The following is a 20,930-nucleotide window of genomic DNA, read 5'->3' on the forward strand; positions in this document are numbered from 1 at the left end:
CTATTGCAAGGTCTTAATGGAGACTCTACTGGCACTTGAGAGAAATTTTCAGATCTTGGAGGGATTTTAATCATTCATTGCCCAGTGACTGTAGTTGGAGTACAAARCTCGAAGTCTGAGTAAGCCTTTGAAAATGCAAGGATTAGGTCTGGGAAATCCTATCTCTATCTGGTTAACTGAAACTTAAGGAAGAGTAGGGACAAAATTCATAACCTACTTAGGTACCAGCCTGTGTACAGGATTTATGTACATGTGAAATTGCCAAGAAAAATCAAAATATGTTAGACATGTTCTTGTTGCTCATAAAAGCAAGTCACATGGAGATAGCTAGACCCATGGGGTCATTTGTAGTACAGTTGGAAGAATGATTTATTAAAATTCCTAATTCAACAAATTCCAGCTACTTCTCTGTGTATGAAGTCTCCACAATCAGATCCTATTTGCTCAAACGTACCCATTATTTTGTAGTGTTTGCCAAATGACTCCTGAGAATAATTATTTGCTGGCAACTCACTTATGACAAATATTTTAATCCAGCCTATTGGAATCAGATTTATTGTACAATTATACATTCAAAATCTACTTTCTACATACACTACTTTCTCTAGTATGTGTTTAAAACTGGGTCCTTCAGAAAATACTCCAGTCAGGAAACTCTTTCAATAAAATGTCTGAACAAATCTTGTGGCTGAAAATATGGCTTAAAAGGGTCATAAAGGTCAAAGGGTCAAAATCCATGCAGTTCTGTGTGGGCCTTTTCTATCTGGGTGAATATTAGCCTAGAAAAACACAACAGKGACATTTTTAGTACTTTATTGCATAGATTAAAATGTAAAGGATATTATTCCAGTGTAAGAGCAGAAATTGAGCTAGATTTGCAGGTGAATCACTTGGTCACAAATTGAAGACAGAAAGGTAATACTTGTTAGTATTAATGTATGAATACAAACAGTTCCCTAGATCCTGTATACCTTACCTAGAAGGTTTCACTTGCCTCACTATTAGCTTAACAATGAAACCAGTTGAGGAATTTTCGAAGTAAAATAGTATATAATCAGAATCATGAGGTCAGTCAGCCAACCCAGGAATATTTCTGGCCTCTGTCTGACACAGAGGAGTTTCTGGAGGAACTCCGAATTCAGTAACAGAGAATTAGGAGAAATATTAATAAAAATGGGTAGAAGGCCTTTTCCTCTACATGGCAATTGCTGCACGTCTGTACAGTGACTCCTTGTTATCAATAAGGAAGGCAGCAAAAAGCACTGTTCTCACTAAAGACAGAAGCACTACCTTAATATAAGGCATGCAAACAGACATTTTAGAAATAAAAAAGCTCTTCATCTCTTAAGCACCTCTTTCAAACTCCATTTTGGAATTGAAGACTCTGGCCCAATGCAGGGCTTCWTGTAAGTCAAGTTTAAAGACTATTCCATGAAAACAAATATATGCTAAGATCTTGGAAAATCATCTGGGTAAAAGTCTACTAAAGTGAAGTAAGGAATCAATGAGTGTTGGAATATACACACTAATACGCACACATAACAATGTCTAATTTCTGTGCTTGAGGGTTACTTCACATAACAGTCTCACTATGGAGTGATTCACAAACATTCTTGTTACTTAAAAATCCTGTTTTTATATAACAGCCCACAGGCAATCCAGTCACTAAAAATTTATGCAGAAAAAAACAAAAAAATTGTCAATCTCTCCTCCTTCCCCTTGACAGTCTAGAAAGACGTTTACTTACCATAACTGCATTGTCTTTCTCTAATATTGTTGGAATATTGCAATGCTAAAAATAAACAGAAACAATTAATAATTTTCTGCTCTATGCCTGATTCATATACATTAGCAGAAATAGTAAAAATAGGAAACGTCTATTATATAAACAGTCTCACTCTGATCCCTTACCTTCCTGATTCTTCCTTAAGTCAAAAGGAGCGCTCTGCTTAATACTCTCATTTTCTGCAGAAGGATTCCTGCCAATTCAATATCAGACATATTCTACATAAATGAAAGGAAGAGAATCCATAGAAAATTTTTCAACAATTTCTATCTGGCAACCCATGGCACATGGTATTTTAATATTCTCCATGGAAAGATGAACCTTCTGGATTCCTGTTCCCAGCATTAGTATTTCCCGAATGAATGTGACAGAAACTATACGTTCTATAATGAACAGTAGGATATAACAACAATAAGAAAAAAAGAAAAGCAGTATTAAATTTCAAAAAGCAGTTGAATTATTGGAAAAGTGACTACCAATATAGTCAAGAATAAAATAATCTAAATCCTATCTCTTATCTGTTTGTATGCTTCTTTTATATATATATATATTAGAGTTAGACTTTGTTAAAAAGCTTTAAATATAAATGAAGGCCTGTGACACAGTGAATACCTGTACAGAAGTTAGCATGACTTTATATAAAGGAACAAATCAGCCATATATATTATTTTACCTACATATTTCTGTTTGTTTACTAATTCAAAACAAATCATGTGATTAACATCCAGGTTATATATCCTAAGTGTATAGAATAAACAACGCATATTCAGAATATGTATCTTCAGCGAAAAAAGATGAATAAGACAATTGCAACCATTCATTAACGCCTGCATGACTACCAGTTTGCTAAATCAGCAGACTTTTTTTTTATACTTAAACAAAAAGCATTTGGGGAGCATGGTGTAAAGAAGGCTTCTCTCCAATCTACGTCCAGTGTAGGACCTCTTGCTAATCAGGCTTTTTCAGAGGTCCAGTAGCATTTCTTATTAATGTTTCACGAGTTTTCATAAAGCAGCTTCTTCCCAAATGCCTCCTGTCCCTCCAAGTAGGATTTTGAAATACACAAGCTCACTCTGCAACAGGAGAAGAGATGGCAATATTGTTCTACGCAATCAGCCATCACTGATGTTTCAATAGGAGCTGATGAAAGGAATATTAAAGTAAATCATGGTAAAATGTGAACTGTCTTATACTAAAACAGTGATTTCTGGGTTATCTTACCAAGTTAGCAAACAAGCAGCTGGCTCTTGGCAGATCAGTGTGTGTCTATGTGTGCATGAACTTGAAGTTCTGAGTTTGCACTGTCTAGACACCACCCTAATTTCATGCACATTCATGACCTCCGTCAAAGGAGGTGCTTACCAAACTATTAGAGAGTTTGTTTTCCAGGTTATAAGTCATTTGACACCCCTCCTTCTGTTTGCTAAGGAGTTAATGACTAACATCTGTCAAATACATTTTTTCTTTCTGGTGCTCCTTTTCATGATGTCCATTCCAAAACTTGCTGTAAGGTGAAATGAAAACGTGTTAACTGTACAAAACTCTGATTTTRTTTTAGCTTAAGGACACCACAGGAGTGTGGTAGCCACCACCACTGCAAGGACCCCAGCTCCCAAATGAACTCTGTGACCTGTGTATATCAATTCTGCAAAGAGATTGTGCTTGTCATCAGACAATGTTAAGAGAGGGATAATAACTTTAATCTACCTAATTATATTAGGGTATCAAAATATAATAATTAGAAAAATCATTATAGAAAGATAATCAAATGAATGTATTCATTTCTACTGAAGAGTTAGCATTTTAATCATTAGCACCATAAAATTTTCTTCTCTCCAAGTTCCTTTCAGTCAGCAGGACTGAGGAATGATTCAGTCATGAAGCTCTTCCTCAAGTACAGTGGCTGAGACCTCTGACTCTGCAGAACTCTTTCCTCCAGACGTTGTTATTCAAGGGACATTCACCTGTGAGTGGCCCCTTATTTTTCCTTAGTCTTGTACAAGATACTTAATATCTTGTAGGAGCTATGAAGCTCCTACAAGGAGCTATGAAGTGTAGAGAAGCATATTGCCTACACACTTTGCAATTAGTTCTAATGAACTTCACTGAATGATAGTGGTGGGTGCATGTTTGTGAATTCACCTTTTGAGAGATCTATATTGTGTGTCACATAGTCTATTGACAATGAACCTGTCCTCTAGTATTGTCTGTGATTCAGCTAGAGAGAAAGCTAAAGGACTGACAACAGCAATACTAGTGTAGCCTAAAGTATATACTAGTATGGCCTAAAGACGTAAGCTGTGAAGGATGTGTAGAGATAGATAATATCTTTCATAAGATCAAATCATATGAATAGGAAGAAACAGACACATTTGGGTTACCTGATAGATACAAGTGGCCGCAGGAGGTCATTTTGTGAGAGACAATCACTAGTGACTTTTTCTATTAGCTGTCAGTTTAAATTCTGTGTGATGCAGACTGTTTGGTTGATTTCAGACATAGAGTTTCCAGGAGAGTATTTAGTTCATTTGAATGAAGTATCTTGTGTTGATCCTCAAAGGACAACCACAAAATTGCAGACTCAAGGGTGAGATTTATTTCCTGGCACTTACTATCAAATCTCTCTCTCCTTCCCTCTGTAGATTAGTGACCTTATCTCAGACTTCCTTGCTGTCATCCTCTTCTTCCCCATAGTCCCAATCATACTTATATCTCCAATTTCCCATGTGATGAGCAGGACCAAGTTAAAATCCAAGCAATTCATCTCAGTCTAAATTCATTTTGAGGGCTTCTGCTTCTATTTAGATCTAAAAGAAGGGTTTGTATACTGGAAGCTCACTTTTTTTTCCCCTACATATATCAGCTGTTCTAAAAAAAAAAAAAAAAAAAAAAAAAAAATTACAGCTTTATTGACTTACCTAGGCTTGTTTCTTATGCAAATATAGAAGGGTTAGTCTTCCTCACAACTCTGATTCTCTCAAGCTACTCCCTGTCTGACGCAGACAGTATGTCAAACATGCTTGTTAGTATGTGCTTGTTTGTATGTACTTTATAGCCCTTATTCTGATAGACAATAATCATACACCTCTTAATCATATCACAAGCTGAAACTATATAGAGTTCAAGAACAGCGAACAAACAACATAAAATTGATTTCAGTGTACACATTAGGTAATACCTCCTCATCACTTTCAAGGAACTTTATCACATCAATACCCATGAGACAGTCATTCTCACCTGGCCTTTAACCACTTCATTATAGTTTGAGATGAGTTTCTAGAACTCTTCCTGCTTCTCCTGTGGAAGGAATTCAGAGGGTTCACTAAAGTCACTGAAGGTTTCAATATGAGTCATGTAGATGAAATAGGTAGAGAAAGCCAGGCCAGGAAACTTTCCTAAATCCTAGCTCCATCCTACAGATTCATGATCAGTGAATTGTATAAATGTAAAAAACCTAAGTCAAAAGTCATTGTTTTTGCCATAAGTATCTATGCTTGTCTGGCTGGACATTCAGCTATGCAAATCACCAGATATTGTAAATGGAAATACCATTTTGCACAGTCAATGAAATAAGTACAGCTAAAAAAACCCAGTCAAACAATTTGGCCTTAAACTGAAGAAATTCAGGCAAATGTCCTGGTACACAGACTCATCCATGTTGTGAATCTCAGGATAGACTAATCAAAGCTCAAAGACAATTCTTAACAGAGTTACTCAGGGAGCAAGCTTTACTCACCTCTTTCTTTTGTGCAATTATGAATAACTACATGCGTATCTCATACAAGCATCATCATCACACACCTGTAACTACCAGGGTGAGAGCTTGTGATTTAGCAATGTCAAAACACATCAACAGAATGGTTTTATTAGTTTAGCCACTGCAGGAAAATACAATGCAAACTAGAAGATTGGCCTATGCCCTGCAGTAGGGTCATAGTACTTTTACATATTTATACACATATAGTTGTGTTCAACTTGAAGAAAAAAATGAAGCCAAGGGGCTTGCTCAAAGTGAGTGAGTGGCATAGCTTAGATTAGAACAGAAAGCTGCTAAACGTTGGTATGCTTTGATATGCAAAGCTAAATATTTTGGCAAAAGGGAAAGGGCTTATTCATGAATGCAAGCAGCTGCATCTTAGAGTTATTTTTCATGGAGTGGCCAACAGTAACAACAATAATGCTTCACACATTCATGGAACTGTGTATTTTCAAAACACTAAAAAACAGTTACCTAGTGAAATGGTCAAGTATAATCTCTACTTTATAGCTAGGCAAACAAAAAAAACAGATGACTGACTTGCTGAAAGCTACACTCAAATTCACTGAGAAATGAAATTAAAACTAAGGAAGTCTTATAGTCACCTTATTTATTGACTATAGCATTCTCCAAGCAAAATGAATACAATAACCTTCTTTGCACATCTAACTTGAGACTCAGTGGAATGAAGCACACATATTTTCTAATATGCCACTGTTCCTGAACCCTTTTTTACCTAAAGATTACAACATATGCCTGTATCCAGAAAAGAAGTATGCGTATGTGCATGCATGCATACATGTGCATGAAATGCTTTTAGCTAGGAAATAATTAGCAAGGACAACACATTTTTTCAAATTTAATTCTAAATACATAGTACTCCATAACATTTCTGCCTCCCTTCCTTCATTCCTAACTCCTTCCTTTCCTCCCTCTTATTCTTCCTCCCCTTTTTCCTTTTTTTTATGAAAGTTAAAATCTCTTGCCAAAAGCTCAACAGATCCAGATCCTGTCATTATTTTTCAGCTTTAAAATAGAGCTAAAATGAGGTTCTTAGAGTACGGGTGCCCTTTCAATTGTCTCTTGTAGGACATTGACAGTTTAGAGCAACTCCAAAATATTAACCTCTTTTAGAAAAATCTTCATCTGAAATTTTAGTTTCTTTGTTCATATTTTTGTCTTTAACTGATGAATAAATTAAAAGATAGTCTTAACTCTGGTAAACACTCCTAATTTTGTTAGGAAAAAAATCACCTGGTAAAATTTGTCTGGTAAATATTCCTAATTACAGTTATTCAGGAACAACCCATGTAATTCACTTCATATTTCTTGAAATGTTTTTACTGTAGTTCCAATTAATTCTCTAATCCAGAATATTCTGTGTTAGAGAAACACAGGRGGAAAATGTGCCCTCTGTGGAAACCTAGTTGGAACCTTAATGACAGAATGGCTGGCAGTGCTCCATGATGGGATGATGGACCTTCATTCTAGATGCTGTAAATCTGTCTACATCTACCAAAGGATTAAGTTTCATGGCACTCACTGGAGCTATTCTAATTTATATCTGTTGAGAAAATATGCATATTATATAGTAGCCATCTTACCATTCTGCAAAATTTGTATGTGACTCTTTTGTCATGAACTGGAACTTTTCAAGTAAACTGGAAAGCAACCAATGTACAGTCAGGACTGAACCAAGACGCCTCATTGGGTCTACCAGGTGATAAAGGTCATGCAGCAAAGTTTGGATTTTGGGTGCAGCAGATGGGTAAAGCTGAGAAAAGAGACATTGATTAGGGACTGTAAGTGATAATATTATTTTTCCAAAGAAGTGAGAAAGCATAAGAAGTGACTGCATGTAGTATATAGAAATATTATTACGCATCTATATGTTACATGCTTATATTAATGTTCTTTCCACACATCTAGAAAATAACTGTCTTGCCTACCCTTGCAAATCAGGCTTATTGGTACTGAGTTGGAAGTCTCTTTTCCTTCTAAAGCCTCTCGATTTTCAGACGTAGACAACTATTTTCCTCTAAAAAAGTATCCATACAGACACTACAAACTCAGTCCTTTTTTATTTCTGACCCTCAGTATCTGCATGTTCTTCTCTGCAGCCAGCTACTTTTATAACATGAAGACTTTCTGAACAACAGATTCAGTAGCTGATCTTTCTTTTCCTGTGTACTTCTCAATTCACAGCAATTTCCCTCATCAGCTGCAGTGTCTAGCTTTTATTTCTCATTCTTCATTCTTCTCAAGAAATGAACTCATTTAAAGTGTGAAGGAGAAGGCACGTAACATATGCTGTCTGCTTTTCTGCCATCTTTTTATTTATACTATTCTTTTCTCTGGTCATGATCTCAATAGTAAATTCTCTCCAGTCCTTCCATTTATACCTGTTTTGCTTCACTGCTATTCTCCTCTCTCACCAATTCATTAAATGGTTGTTTTCATTATTTTCCTTCTTTTCCTTTCTTCTGTTTTCTAGTCTCCCTTTCTGTTTAGCTGTCCTTTCTGATATATCTTCAATTCTAATTTTCTATTTTTTTCTTTTCTCTTTCACTTTTATTTTCATAAACACTCCAAAATAAAACTAGCAGACCTCCCAGTTTCCCTGTCCATCTGGCTTGATGCATGTTCCAGAGAGAGTAGAGAAAGGCATTCAAGGAGAAATGTTAACAGATTTGCATTAAATATGTATAAAATATAACAAAATTGTTTATTTTACCAGCTTAAATTGTCCAAGATTCTTCAGCTCTTTTACAAAACTATTAATTGAATTTATTTCTTCTAAAGATAAACATTGTTCATCTTCTTTCTGGTAGGTTCCATCCTATGAAGGAAAGGACAACATTAACTTAAGAAAACACAAAGTAATGTGCTTTCATTAGTCCTACTCCCTTTGGTGATCAAATGGACAAACTACAGCATCTCCGAACTTGGTCTAACCTCATTCAAATTCACGACAAATAAGCTCCTTCATAGGTCTTCCCACTTCACAGTCTACTGTTAARTAGACTTTGCGTTAGTTTTGTGTAGAAAAGAATCTGACATGTTAGAATTATTATGGGAAGAAAGTGTACAAAATATAGAAAGTGAAGTGGACAGTTTGAAACATGGTCTAGAATCCTTAGGAAAAAAGAGTTAGGTGATCATATTGTATCTGTGTATACCTGTGTGGCTTCCCACTTCATCCTGCCATAAATTTAGAATCCATGAGCCTGTTTTATTTGTATCTGACAGAAAGGTGGTGGTCTCACAGATAGTTTTATCCCTATAAGCACTGAAAACAGGAAGCTCCTCAGAAATGCCCCCTACTAGTGCCCAGACTGAGAGAAAGGCTGCTAAGGGAGATCCCACCTTGTCAGAAACAGGTTTCACAAGTAATTCAGATATAATAAGAACCCTACAAATGGGAAAAACTTGTAATTGGATCTTGCATTCAAAACAAGATATAATGTAAGAAACCAAATGTAATTCTGATGCTCATGTACATACTTGTTTCAGTTAGTCTATTCTAGGTTTACAAAAACACACAAACCTGTGTAGTGCAATAGACCATTTCAAAAATTAATTATACAGGCAGGCAAATGGTTTGTTACAGCTTTACAAACAGCTTTAAAGTACTRTAGTTTGGAGAATGTCATACTCTGAGAGCGAAATTTTTGCTTAGGAAAATTCCATTGGCCAATATAATTATAATTTTTCTCATGATTTCAAAAATCATGAGACTTCAGAAACAAAGCACTATGTTGAAATAAATATTTCATTCTGTAATCTGGCACCAGCATTTTCTTAGTGAAATGCAATTTAGAATGAAATATTTTTTAAAAAGAAATAATAAGAAAAAGGTGTAATTAGCTACCTTGCTCGTAGTTGATCCATATACATTTTGTAAAGCTTCTATGAAACTGGAAGTTGAGGTTTCGTTAGATAAGAGAAATTTTAAAGTATCTTCAAAAATAAATTCCCTGTAAGTTTGGTCCTGAATATTCAACTCATCTTCATCTTGAAAATCAAAGTTATCATGCACCTAATGGAAAACAATGTAGAAATTTTGAGTATATATATCTAGTCCAGTCTTTCCAAAACTTTTATGCCAAACTAGAAGTATTTATACAAAAAGGTCATAATAACATACATAAAACAGGATTATAATATAACAAATGTGTAACTATATTTTCTGTAACAACTACACACCATAATGTTTGCTGACCTCCAGTGGATAGAGTACAATATTGCATTCTCATTTAAGATAGCTATTCTTAAATGTGTTTGATTTGAAAATTAATGAAAAAATTAAAATGTCAGCTCAAATATTAACACATCCTTTACAAAACTTAGGTATTTAGAAGTTATTACTGATGAAGATACAATTTTTACAAAATATAAACACAAAGAACAAACTCATATTTATAAAATATAAATAAATTAGTATTTTAGCATAAACATAAAAGCAACTTTAAGCCATATGGGACGTACAGATACTTCAACTTCTAGGGGATACTATTCAAACTAAAATGTCAGTTAATGCTTAGTAATTAACAGCTATTAATTTATTAGAGTAATTATTTATTATTTCATAGGAAACCATTTAACACTACTGATTTACTTGAAGTTTATGCATTATTATAATTGATGGTTGAGACAACTGTGCAGTCAGGTAAATATGACAGGTCTACTAAAAGATTCTGCTTTGTTTATAGTTTTAAGTATACTTCAGCTTGACTTCTAGGGGATGAAGAAGAGGATTTCTCATGAAGAAAAGAATTTATTTACAATCTACAGTTAATTTTCATGAACACTTCAAAACTAGGATGACATGTCATATTTCTTCTACCAGCTAAAAACATCTTTTTAGACTAATTAAGGATATCGTCTTCACGGTTCCCAAGTCCATTTCTCCTGTGCATTTAWAGGGCCTTGGTTTATGAAGCATTGAAGAGATTGACTGCACTGTTTTTATTAGCAACTTGAACAGATTTTAAATGAAGACTACTTTAAAAAGTTGTCTCCTGTAATTTTGCTGGATATATTTTCGCAAAACTTTTTTAGCTTTCTGTGTATGATAGATGTGGACAAAGATATTATATGCATACTTTATTATACAATTATTATGTATATATAAAGACTAATGAAAAGCAGCTGGAAAGCAGTACAACCGTTGTGGTGCACTGGGCTATTCTTGAGACAGAAGAGGTACAAACATGGCACAGGAGCTTATGCCACAGCTGCCCTTTCTCTGGTTTAGAGGGTTTCAAGAACAGTCCAGAAAGTAGTATCATGGAGGTCAGAACAGGTCATGGATTGAAGAAGTACAGCACAATTCATGGTGATCTTTAACTTTTATTAAAAGGTATTTGTGGTATTTTAACTTCTTCGCGTCAGCTGTGTTCTGGCACAGTTAATACCTCACTTTCCTTGCATGCAACGCTTCCTATCAGTATTGTTTACTTGATGGTCAGAATGGGTGAATGAGGTGATAGCCTGTACTACTAAAACTGAAAACTTAACACAATTGAATACGGTGAACTTCATTACAGCAACTCTGTCCATTAACAACCTTTCTCCCACAGCAACTCTCCACTTCCATGTATAATTAATATTCATGCATGTGGACATTTCTCAGAGATTTGAGGGCAACTATCAAAGGGGGTTCCCTGCTACGTTCTTTTTTGGTGTAATTTTTTTGGGTCAAGCAATTCTTCTTCTTTTATTTGGTAAACTTTTAACATCTAAGGCACTCATGGAGACAAAAAATCCTTAAGAAAAGCAGTAGGATTTGCTTACCTCAAGAACTACTGGATATATAGAGATGTTGAATCCAATATCAAAGGTTAGCATTTGAAAACATTGGCTGCATCTGAAATAGAGTGTAACAGGAATCAGACTCAGTGAGGTTAGTTACTATTGTGAAATATATGCTACAGTGACTGAAAATATATGTGAATGCCCAGAGAAAGCAAGCAACGCAGTCTAAGCAAGATTTCTAGGAAGGACCAGAAACCTAAAACAGAAAGAGAATCACCTTCTGGGCTAATGAAAAAAGTGTTATAGACTATTTATAAGGTTGACTTCTAAAGCAGTGACGGAGCGGAACTACAGTAGAGGAGGAAATGTCTTTTGATGACAACGAAGTCCCACAAATGCTTTGGAGACATCTGGAGGGCAGAAGACATCTAACAAGCAAAACTCTCTGGACTTATTGAACCTAAGGATCTGTGCTGCAACTGTGGAGATGTCTAAAGGCCTAGGCCACAAACTCTAAGCAATTATTGGGGCTACATACTTAAAAGGTACCCATCCTGCTGGTAAACAAATATTGGAGTTTGGATCATGGTCAAAATAGTTCTACTCCTGTTACACTCCTCACTTCCTTTTCATCCTCTTCACCCACAATGTAAGCTTTATTCCCAATTTGCATAAGCCAGATAATGAGCTTTATAGTACAGCTACTAAAACAGCTGGATTCTAAAATAGCTTTATATAATACATAAAACTTTATAATACATAGTAAATAGTAGCATATTTGCTAATTGCTGTAAAAATGTCAGAGATGTGATATAGCATATATAGAATAAATAATATTTTTAATAAATTAACATAGTACACATACATGTTGATCTAGGTATAGTGATTTGAACACCTTAACAGAAGTGAGTACAAAGATTTAACACCGATAAAAGTGAACAATGCTGCCCAGGTATACTTCATAACATACATTTTACCAAGTATTTCACAACTGTCTGTTGTTCAAACTCCCTGCCCCAGCCAGATCAAAACAGGTGGGGGCTTCTCTGATTTTAACCATTTGACATATGACAGAGGACTCACTGAAGCGAAATACAGCGTTTATACGTTTGTACTAGCCTGCTTTCGAGTGATTTCTGTTCATTTGTGCTGCCTGAAACACTTAACTGGGACACATAATATGGTTCTAGGTATTCATCATAACCTTTTCACATCAGAAACACTAGACATTAAAGAGCTTTACTCCCTAAATACAGCACATGTCCTCACTTCATTTTATTAAGAAGTATGAAATAGACGAGAGTTTGTTATTTTAGGACATGCATCCTCCACAGTTTTTTAGTTCTGTTCTAGGGAGCTATCTTGACAAAAGCACAGCAATAACCACTGCAAGGTACTTACTGATTTAAAGAATTTGGTCCTGAGGCAGATGATTCACTGAAGACCTCAGTTATCAGTAGGAGTTTGCTTATAGCTTCCTTCATGTTGTTAAAGGCTTGCTGGGGAGAACTGCTTTTGAAGAACACCTCAAAAAATCTTTGCAGCTGTGAAAAAGTTTATATATATTTTACACATTTATGCTAAAGCAATGGATAAGATAATGCTTTAAAAAGCTTGCTTCAGAACATCAACTTTCATTTTTATTCATTCCCACAGTAATGAAAAGTAACATTAAAAGCTCCACTGGGTATTCCAGTACAGAATGACTTGTTGTTTATAAATAAGCATATCATAAATAAACTTTGTAGTAATGGCTTTAAAAATATCGCTGACGCACAGTCTAAGCTTGTATTTTACTATCAACTGGTTCTGAGCAACAGAAATGCAACACTTACTTACTTTATTTCTTCAACAGTAAAACTTCATGGTAACAGCACACACAGTTAACATACTGTGCCAAGGGTTATCATACTTGAATTCTGACTACAAATTCTTATCTCAAGTTAACAAACTTTAAACCGAATATATAAGAAAAATTATGCTGCAAAAATGATTGGTGAGCACAGCCTATGTTTTGATGTGAATCTTTGATGGGAATACGCTAAGGATTTCAGCTACAGGAATCCTCCCAGTGACATATTCACAGGCCTGCCTGACACTGTTGTCTCAGCTGCTTTCATCAGTTATACAAATTCCCCCTTTGCATCACTGTAGATAGAGGTACAGTGAAGTAGAACTGGAGCAACACAGAGCTGCAGTGAGGAGTGGCATGCAGGCAGTTTTGTTGCATTGATCATTTGTGCTAATAAGAGAAATGGGCTGCATTTGAACCATATTTCCATTACAGTTATCACACACCACAGAACCGCTTAATTTCTAAACTATATAAAACTATTAGATAGTTTAGTAATACTACTTTACCAAACACATACATCTATACTGTGTAGAAGCACTCTATTCAGAGAAAAAGCACATATGGCAGGCAAAGAAGATGCTTTGTGCTGCTACTCAGGAAGAATTTCTCATTATTTCTATAAAATGCTCTACTAAATTGACTAGAAAAGCTGTTATATATTTTCTGTCACCATCCAGTCCTACTTGTTCTGCGAGGGAAACATCACCGAAGCACAGAGGCAGCACCGCAGGGGACTGATCTCTCTATTTGCCTTTGATTCCCTTGTCACGATCAGGTATTCACTGCAGGTCTTTGCTTGGCCTTTAGCAGAAGTCTATGCAAAGATCTAAGTGGTATTTTGGATCCACAGCATTATGCACTGACTGTGCTGGCACCAGATCTCCCTATAACATATTACTGTACAGTAGAGTCCAAAGAATTTTCTAGACAGCATGGGAGCTTTCAACTGGGAGCACAAATGCTGTCAACTATACTCGTCTGCACTGGCACAGATGAATGGTTTTAAGCTTTGTTCGGGCAGCATATTGCAGTTAATGCAATGAGCACTTTCCACTCTAAACCCTTTTCAAATGACACTATATCATTGTTTATATATGGGAAATGAAGCAAACAGAAAGTGACCCTCCTTTGTTTTTTGCTCTCTTCAGTGCCAGTAAATCCATATTGTTGTGCTGCTAAATAACTGACAGGTAGAAAGTTGGTCTGGTTGTCTCCCTGTTCTTATCACYGCTTGTTTTATTCTAACAAGTAGTTCCCTTCCCAAGGTTTACTAACCAAAAGAAATGTGTCCAATGCACAGACAGATGTAGGCTGAAGGTTGTAATGCCTGGAACTCTATTTTCTGCTTCTGACAAAGCTTTTTGAAACTCCAATAGGAAAAAAAATAACAACCCTATATATTACTAAGGTTGTAAAATTAAACTTTGACCTCTAGGAAATTACAAAGTAACGATTGCATATACAACCTCAACTTTGCCCTTTGGGTATTTGCATTATGTCGCAATCTTTAAATACATCATTCTGTATTTTTATGTCATAGACCATTTTCTATTTGTACTGCAATTCCATGAATCTCTAGGGTAGAAGAGCTTTGAAACTGCTGTGTAGGAAGAGATTATGCATATCCTCAGATCACACACTATTTCACTGTCACAACAGGTGGAGAGGGAGTATATGTCTCCTCAACACTAAGATCACTAAAGCTGTGGTTCTCCCACAAGGTAGTATAAAGATTACAAAGAAGCAATTTATCAGCCAGATCCTGGACATCACTGACATTCCTCCTACACTAGCTTGCAGTTTTTCTCTAATTTCCTAAATCTAGCAGTGGGTACTGACAAGCTAAGGGGGAAGACATGTTGCTTCTCTGTGCAGGGAACATAAGCAGCTGGATAATTTTGTAAGGAGAGATGGAGATTATTGGGAGGAAGGACAAGACAGGCAGACAAAAGCCCCATTGGCTCATTTGCTCCTCTAACTAAATCAATTCCTGAGCACTTGCAACATAACAGATACATAATGCATATATTTCTAGCCAGAATTAGGAAGACAGGCTGCTTGGCCCTTTTGGTACTCACAGTGTATTGTTGGCTATAAGTGAAAGGGCATGAAAATAATGCTGACTTCTCCTAGGTATTGCATTACAGATAATGCTCTGCTTAGGTAGATTAGAAAAAATCAAGTGCTCAACAGGTCCTCAATAGAAGATGTCAGGTTTTAGGTTAAGCTGAAAATAGATATTTAGTCAGTTTAGTTCAGGACAACAAAGACATCAGAAAAATAAATAGTCCAGGTTTGATTCTAATTCATGAAAAAAATCCTATTCAAACCAGTCCAGATTAAGTTTGACTCCAAAGGATTCTAAAGGATACTCAGCAACTGATAGGAAAAAAAGTACAGCATACATATTTGGGATAATAAAGTATGAAAAAATGCAGGAACTGCAGGTTCTCCTAAAAGATCATCCAATGAAGACTTATAAATATTTCCATTCCACTGCAAAATCTTAAACTCACTATGTTAAAAGTTACTTCACATGATCACTACCGATGCTTGTTCTCTCACCTTCAAAGGAAACAGACTACAGCAAGGTTCAACTTCATTATTGACTGAATCTGATTAAAAGCAGCATTGAATAACAAAAAAGGACAGAATGGAAAAATCTGATGAGAATCTCAGGAATTTACTCTGGGAGAAAGCTGACCTCTGGCTGGCAAATTTTTGAGTAAAGGAATAGGGATTAAATTTTAGTAGGCTGTAAAACTTAATGCACACATGCACAAATATACTGTACAATGACACCATTGTATATAGAATTACAGAACTTCTCAGGAGCTTAAAAATGTTCATCCACATGCTGGCTGCATACAGTCAGCAGTATGTTGCACATGTTTATATAATGCCTTTTAGAAAATGTGTAAATGCAGTCAAATTACGTGGATCAAGCACACATTTTCTCTGAAGGCAGAATGAACTAGAAACATAAATATTCTTAAGATTAACTCATTGTTAAATAAGCTCAGCTCATTTACTCAGCTCTCTGATAACTACTTTTGCTTTAGGATAAGCCAYTGAAAAAAATGAAATATTTGGCTAACTCAATATTGATTTTAAAATGCTCTTTCTTCTCCTACTTTGATATTCACTTTTTAAAGTCTGCAGTCATTAAAATAAGCCTTCTTATCTCAGGGACATGGATTCTATTGACTCCTCAAAAGATACCTTGAAGCATTAGTTTAAGGCCCCATAAACAGAAAAGATAGAATTTAACTGACAACAGAATTCCCATTTGCAACCTTCATGTACAGACTCATGGACACTCAAGGAGAGCAGAAGAGTGTGCCATCCACAGAGCTAGATGTTATGGTTACTGCAGCAATTCCGTTGAGAAGATGCTCCTCTGGTATGATTTCTGCAAATGAATTTCTGAGGAGAGATTTTGGGGCAGCCTAGGCCAGCTAGCTGAATGGTTAGCTGAAGATTTTTGCCTTAAAGAGGCTATTGAATTGATTTAGCCAACAGAATTCCAGTCTCCTCTACTGCCACTCCTCGTTTTAAGAGGCCTGTTCAGAGTGTGTTGAGCAACAGGTACAGCATCGACCGAAGTACTCTAACACTCTATAGAAGAKGATAATGAATTTTACTGTAGTAAAAACAAACTGTAGTAATCCTTCTGGGATTGCCTTCTAGTTCAATTCTGCCTCATGACAAGACAAAAGAGTAAGATTCTCCTTAACTAACTTTAGTGATGGGAATAAATCAAAAATTAAAACAATTACATTCATTGATTGCATTGACTAGCTTTCTGTTTATTGTAATTCAAGTTCAGAAGCGCAGCTCACATGAATACATTTAAGTGTCATAATGTGGAGACAAATCCCACCCTGGAAGACTACATGGTACATCTCTGTACCAACTAAATGTCTAGATTCTTTCTATACTTCATTGCAGGATATAGACACTGAAAAACATGATTTATGTCCTCTAAAGGTAGACATCTCAAAACTGTGAAATTAATTGTAAGCTAAAACTGCTCTGTCACTTCAGTGATTATACAGAAATCTAAAGGAATATACATTGAAGACAGGAAAGAAGTATATGTTGGGGATGCTCACACAGCCCACTGTTGACAAAAATCACCAGGATAACAAAATCTCTATGACTGGGACATACAAAACTGTCTGGGCAGTTGTTTGCCCCAAACTGACCAGGTTAAAGAGGAAAGTGACCACCACCTGCATTAAACAGTAACCAGGAAATTACAAAATGATTCTTGCAATGAGTGAGCTTGAGAAAAAGTATAAAAGGAGCATAAAAATTTGTAGTAGGAGGGAGAGACTTCAGAATGGGAACAGAAGCTGTCAAGACACTGCCAGAAGTCAGCCGACTGGCATCACAACTTCTGTCTAGACCAGACAGAATTGTCCATCCATGAGCAACCTGTATCCAGTTGGGCGAGTGAAGCGCAGGGTGCAGGAGTTAAGGACAAACCTGGGGAGTATGTGTGTCACTTCATGAGGGACTATCTCAGCGGCATGTGCATTAGAAGACAGTATTGGCATGGGTCCTACATGAGTACACATGATCTGGACATATGTAAAATGCACTCATGTCAAATGGGAAACCTGCTTGCCCAGAAGCGGGAGGCTGTGTTTGTAACCCACACTACCTGTGAAATCGGATGTGCACAAAAATAGGTAGAGGCTATCTGTGATTAAAATTGCATGTGATTACTCATGGAAGGATATTTAGAAATGTAGAGGTGTTTATTAACCTTTTTAAAGTGCCTAATATTGGGATTTATCTGTCATATTACTGCTATTAATTCTGAGTGCATAGTTCACTGGATGCCGTTTAATTACATGTCATTAATTAATCAATTAACTTATTCAATATTGATTTTCTTCAAATTAAATGATCAGTTTTTTCCTGCAAGAATATCTCACCTTTGGAGTTGTAGCTAAGCTTTGAACTCACCACTTGACACCTCAAGAAGCAAGAAGATGGAAGATGAAAGGCCATGGGAGCTACTGAATAATTCAGTATAATACTGATGTTTACATTTTGGAATCTGATGCATCATACTTTATAGGATTTGTATGCATACATTTTGAAAGGACCTTACTTGTCCCTGGCTGTGTCCTTCAAAACTAGATGGCAAAGTTATCAATAACAAATTTGAGGGTAATATTTACTTCTAAGGAAACCAAAGCATGACCTTCAGTTTCAAAAACTGACTCTTCTTGAAATAATGAGGATGTCCTCTCCATATCGTTCTACCAGGCAATTAGAACTGTCACTGTATTTCTAATTGGTTGGGTCTACAAAAATGCAAAAGACTTMGGGTAGCCTCCTCTCTTTGAAAATAGCTGAGCATGTTTTCATTCGAAACAACTCAGTCAATCTCTGATAACTTCTTCAGCATAAACTCTGTATTTTCAATTCATTTTTGCACATTCATCTTTGCAGTGGATCTATATTTGATGATAATTCTCCACTAAGTCCAAATACTTCTGGGTGTAAGTAGTTGTTCATAGATACAGAAACATCCATTTGCACATAAACACAAATCTTTTTGACTATACGTGTGGAGGTATTCAATATCTAATGTGTCTGCAGGAATACAAACTGGTTCCATGTAGTAGTCCAGAAAAAACATATTTGYAATGAAACTACCTCCTATACTGTCTGCTAGCATAGACAGACCTCACACACTGTCTCTCCAGTATATAGAAAAAGTTGTAAGATGTACAAGGCATGAAAAATGCACTCATAATCAAAAACAATGATTCCAGAAATATCACAGAGAAAATAATAGTGCAGCAATTTATCACAACTTTATAGTACAAGCTTCAGGTAGACCTGTTTATTCCAACCTCTGATTTACTATTATATCATACCATTTCTCTGAACCTCTGACATGGCACTTGATAAAGGAGGAAGCCAGGACATTATTCAGCTAGTTTATACAATAAATTTCCCACTTATGCATATTTTTTTTTTTCTTTAAACAAGCTATTTTTAAAAAAAGATTCTTTAATAGCTCAGGGCAAACAAATCTTGTTCCTTAACACTATTTTAATTTACTTACATGGAAGATATACTTTTTCTTAATTTCAGGTTTAAGTGGTCAAATTTCCACTCACCTCAGTGGTTGCCCCAGAATGTCTTATTTTTTGACTGGGGAAAAAAAGGAGAAAAGGCCATGAGTAAGCTTTCCTCTAAAGATCCTTGCTCTTAACACCAAGTCCAAAGTCACTGGAGTCAATTACAAGCTTTTCCTTAGCTTCAGCAACCTCTAAATTAGGGCCTTTCAGTGGGACTGAACTAAGAATGGTTTCCCAATCCCAGCACTAACTTCTCAGTGGAACAGTAAAGATAATTTACTAACAGCATTTCTCAAATCATTGTGAGAGGCAAATATGGACCTTTAAAACAAGCTGTTCCAGGAGAATAAAGTCCTAAGATCCTGAAAGAAGTACACATTTCTCTAAAACTTGTATTTGTTTCTACCAAAGACCAAACCAGAGTTGCTGCCATCAAAAATAAATCTCATGTCAGATTATAAGAGAAGAAAGGAATGCATATGGAAGCTAAAAATAGTGTTTTATTTTCCTATCTGAAGTGTGGTCTTTGGGGAGGAGAGAGAAGAAACCTGCTTTCAGCACAAAGTACTTGAGGCATACTACAAATCAGTGTCCCAGTCTTGCACGTATATTCATTTTAGTGAATGCCATGAAATAGAGAAAGCTGTTCTCATTCAGCTTGATGAAGATACTCTGGAAAGCAAAAAGGAAAAGATGAGAAAAGGAATCAGAATGGGAAAGCTGGTTGCTTACAGAGCTGCCTGGATTAAATCTGAGGACGAGGAAAAGAGCAGAGAGCTATGCAGCTGGTTAAGATAGAAAAGGCTTACTTCCGACATACATACTTATTACAAGGAATAATAGGTCTAGTAAGAGCTCTTACTACGGAAACTGAAACGATTATATTGAGAAGAGCAGAAAAAGACTCCAGGAAGAATTTTAATTCTCTTTATGATAGACTGAAACAAATATGGAAAAGGTAAAGAGAGAAGGATTATTCATTCCTTCTCTTAAGACAARAACTAATGACATGAAATTATATAATCAGATAGAAATTTTAAAGCAAAAAAAAAGTTATTTCTCATGCAACACATAATTATTCAGTGGAGGTTCTATGCAGCAGGTTATTGGTATGACCAAACACATAAATAGATTCAAAAATCAATTAGAAAACTGCACGGCATGAAATTCTACTGGAGTTTATTAAACATAAAGATAAATATTCCATTTACAATTCAGTGTGTCTGATACTGCAGATGGCCAGAAACTGGTCCACCTGGAGGAAGTATCATTTTATATAAAAACCTTATACTTCACACCAAGTACACGATTTTTGATACTTTATTTCCTGGATGTTGCCAGAAACAGAATGTTGGACTAAACAAGTATATGATCTCTCTTATTCCAGACACACTTTTGATATGATATTAGTGAGAGAAGAAAAAATAGAGTTCAAGATGTTATGAGGACAGAAAACAGAAATAGCCTCTCTGTTATGCTTTATCTCCCAGGAAGAGGAGCCTTTGAGAACTCTACTCTATACACAGGCTACTTACAAGAACAGCCAAATGCATATGATAAGGTTTTACAGAACCTAATTTACAAATTTAATTTTATTCCCAAATAACCCTGTAATCTAATCCAACAAAAGAGTTAATGGCAGTTTCCTTTTGCCTTTGTTTCTGCTAA

The 20,930-nt window shown here is 35.8% G+C and overlaps 1 protein-coding gene across 2 annotated transcripts in view; it reads right to left on the reverse strand.

The window, feature by feature from the left end:
* Positions 1-20,930, reverse strand: part of CPED1 (cadherin like and PC-esterase domain containing 1) — a 149,685-nt gene that overhangs the window by 74,220 nt on the left and 54,535 nt on the right. Inside the window, exons 8-15 of one of the 2 annotated variants that reach the window (XM_085299716.1) lie at positions 12,702-12,844; positions 11,340-11,412; positions 9,415-9,582; positions 8,278-8,382; positions 7,148-7,317; positions 5,024-5,083; positions 1,912-1,979; positions 1,748-1,792 (exon numbers count right to left, since the gene is read on the reverse strand). In XM_085299716.1, coding sequence (XP_085155842.1) covers positions 1,748-1,792; positions 1,912-1,979; positions 5,024-5,083; positions 7,148-7,317; positions 8,278-8,382; positions 9,415-9,582; positions 11,340-11,412; positions 12,702-12,844 — 832 coding nt within the window. The remainder of the gene's footprint in view (positions 1-1,747; positions 1,793-1,911; positions 1,980-5,023; positions 5,084-7,147; positions 7,318-8,277; positions 8,383-9,414; positions 9,583-11,339; positions 11,413-12,701; positions 12,845-20,930) is intronic. The other variant, XM_085299718.1, reaches the window with a different exon arrangement.

Source organism: Rhea americana, unplaced genomic scaffold (assembly GCF_003343005.1).
Source record: "Rhea americana isolate MKP2758 unplaced genomic scaffold, rheAme1 scaffold_152, whole genome shotgun sequence".
In the NCBI taxonomy this organism is placed as follows: domain Eukaryota; kingdom Metazoa; phylum Chordata; class Aves; order Rheiformes; family Rheidae; genus Rhea; species Rhea americana.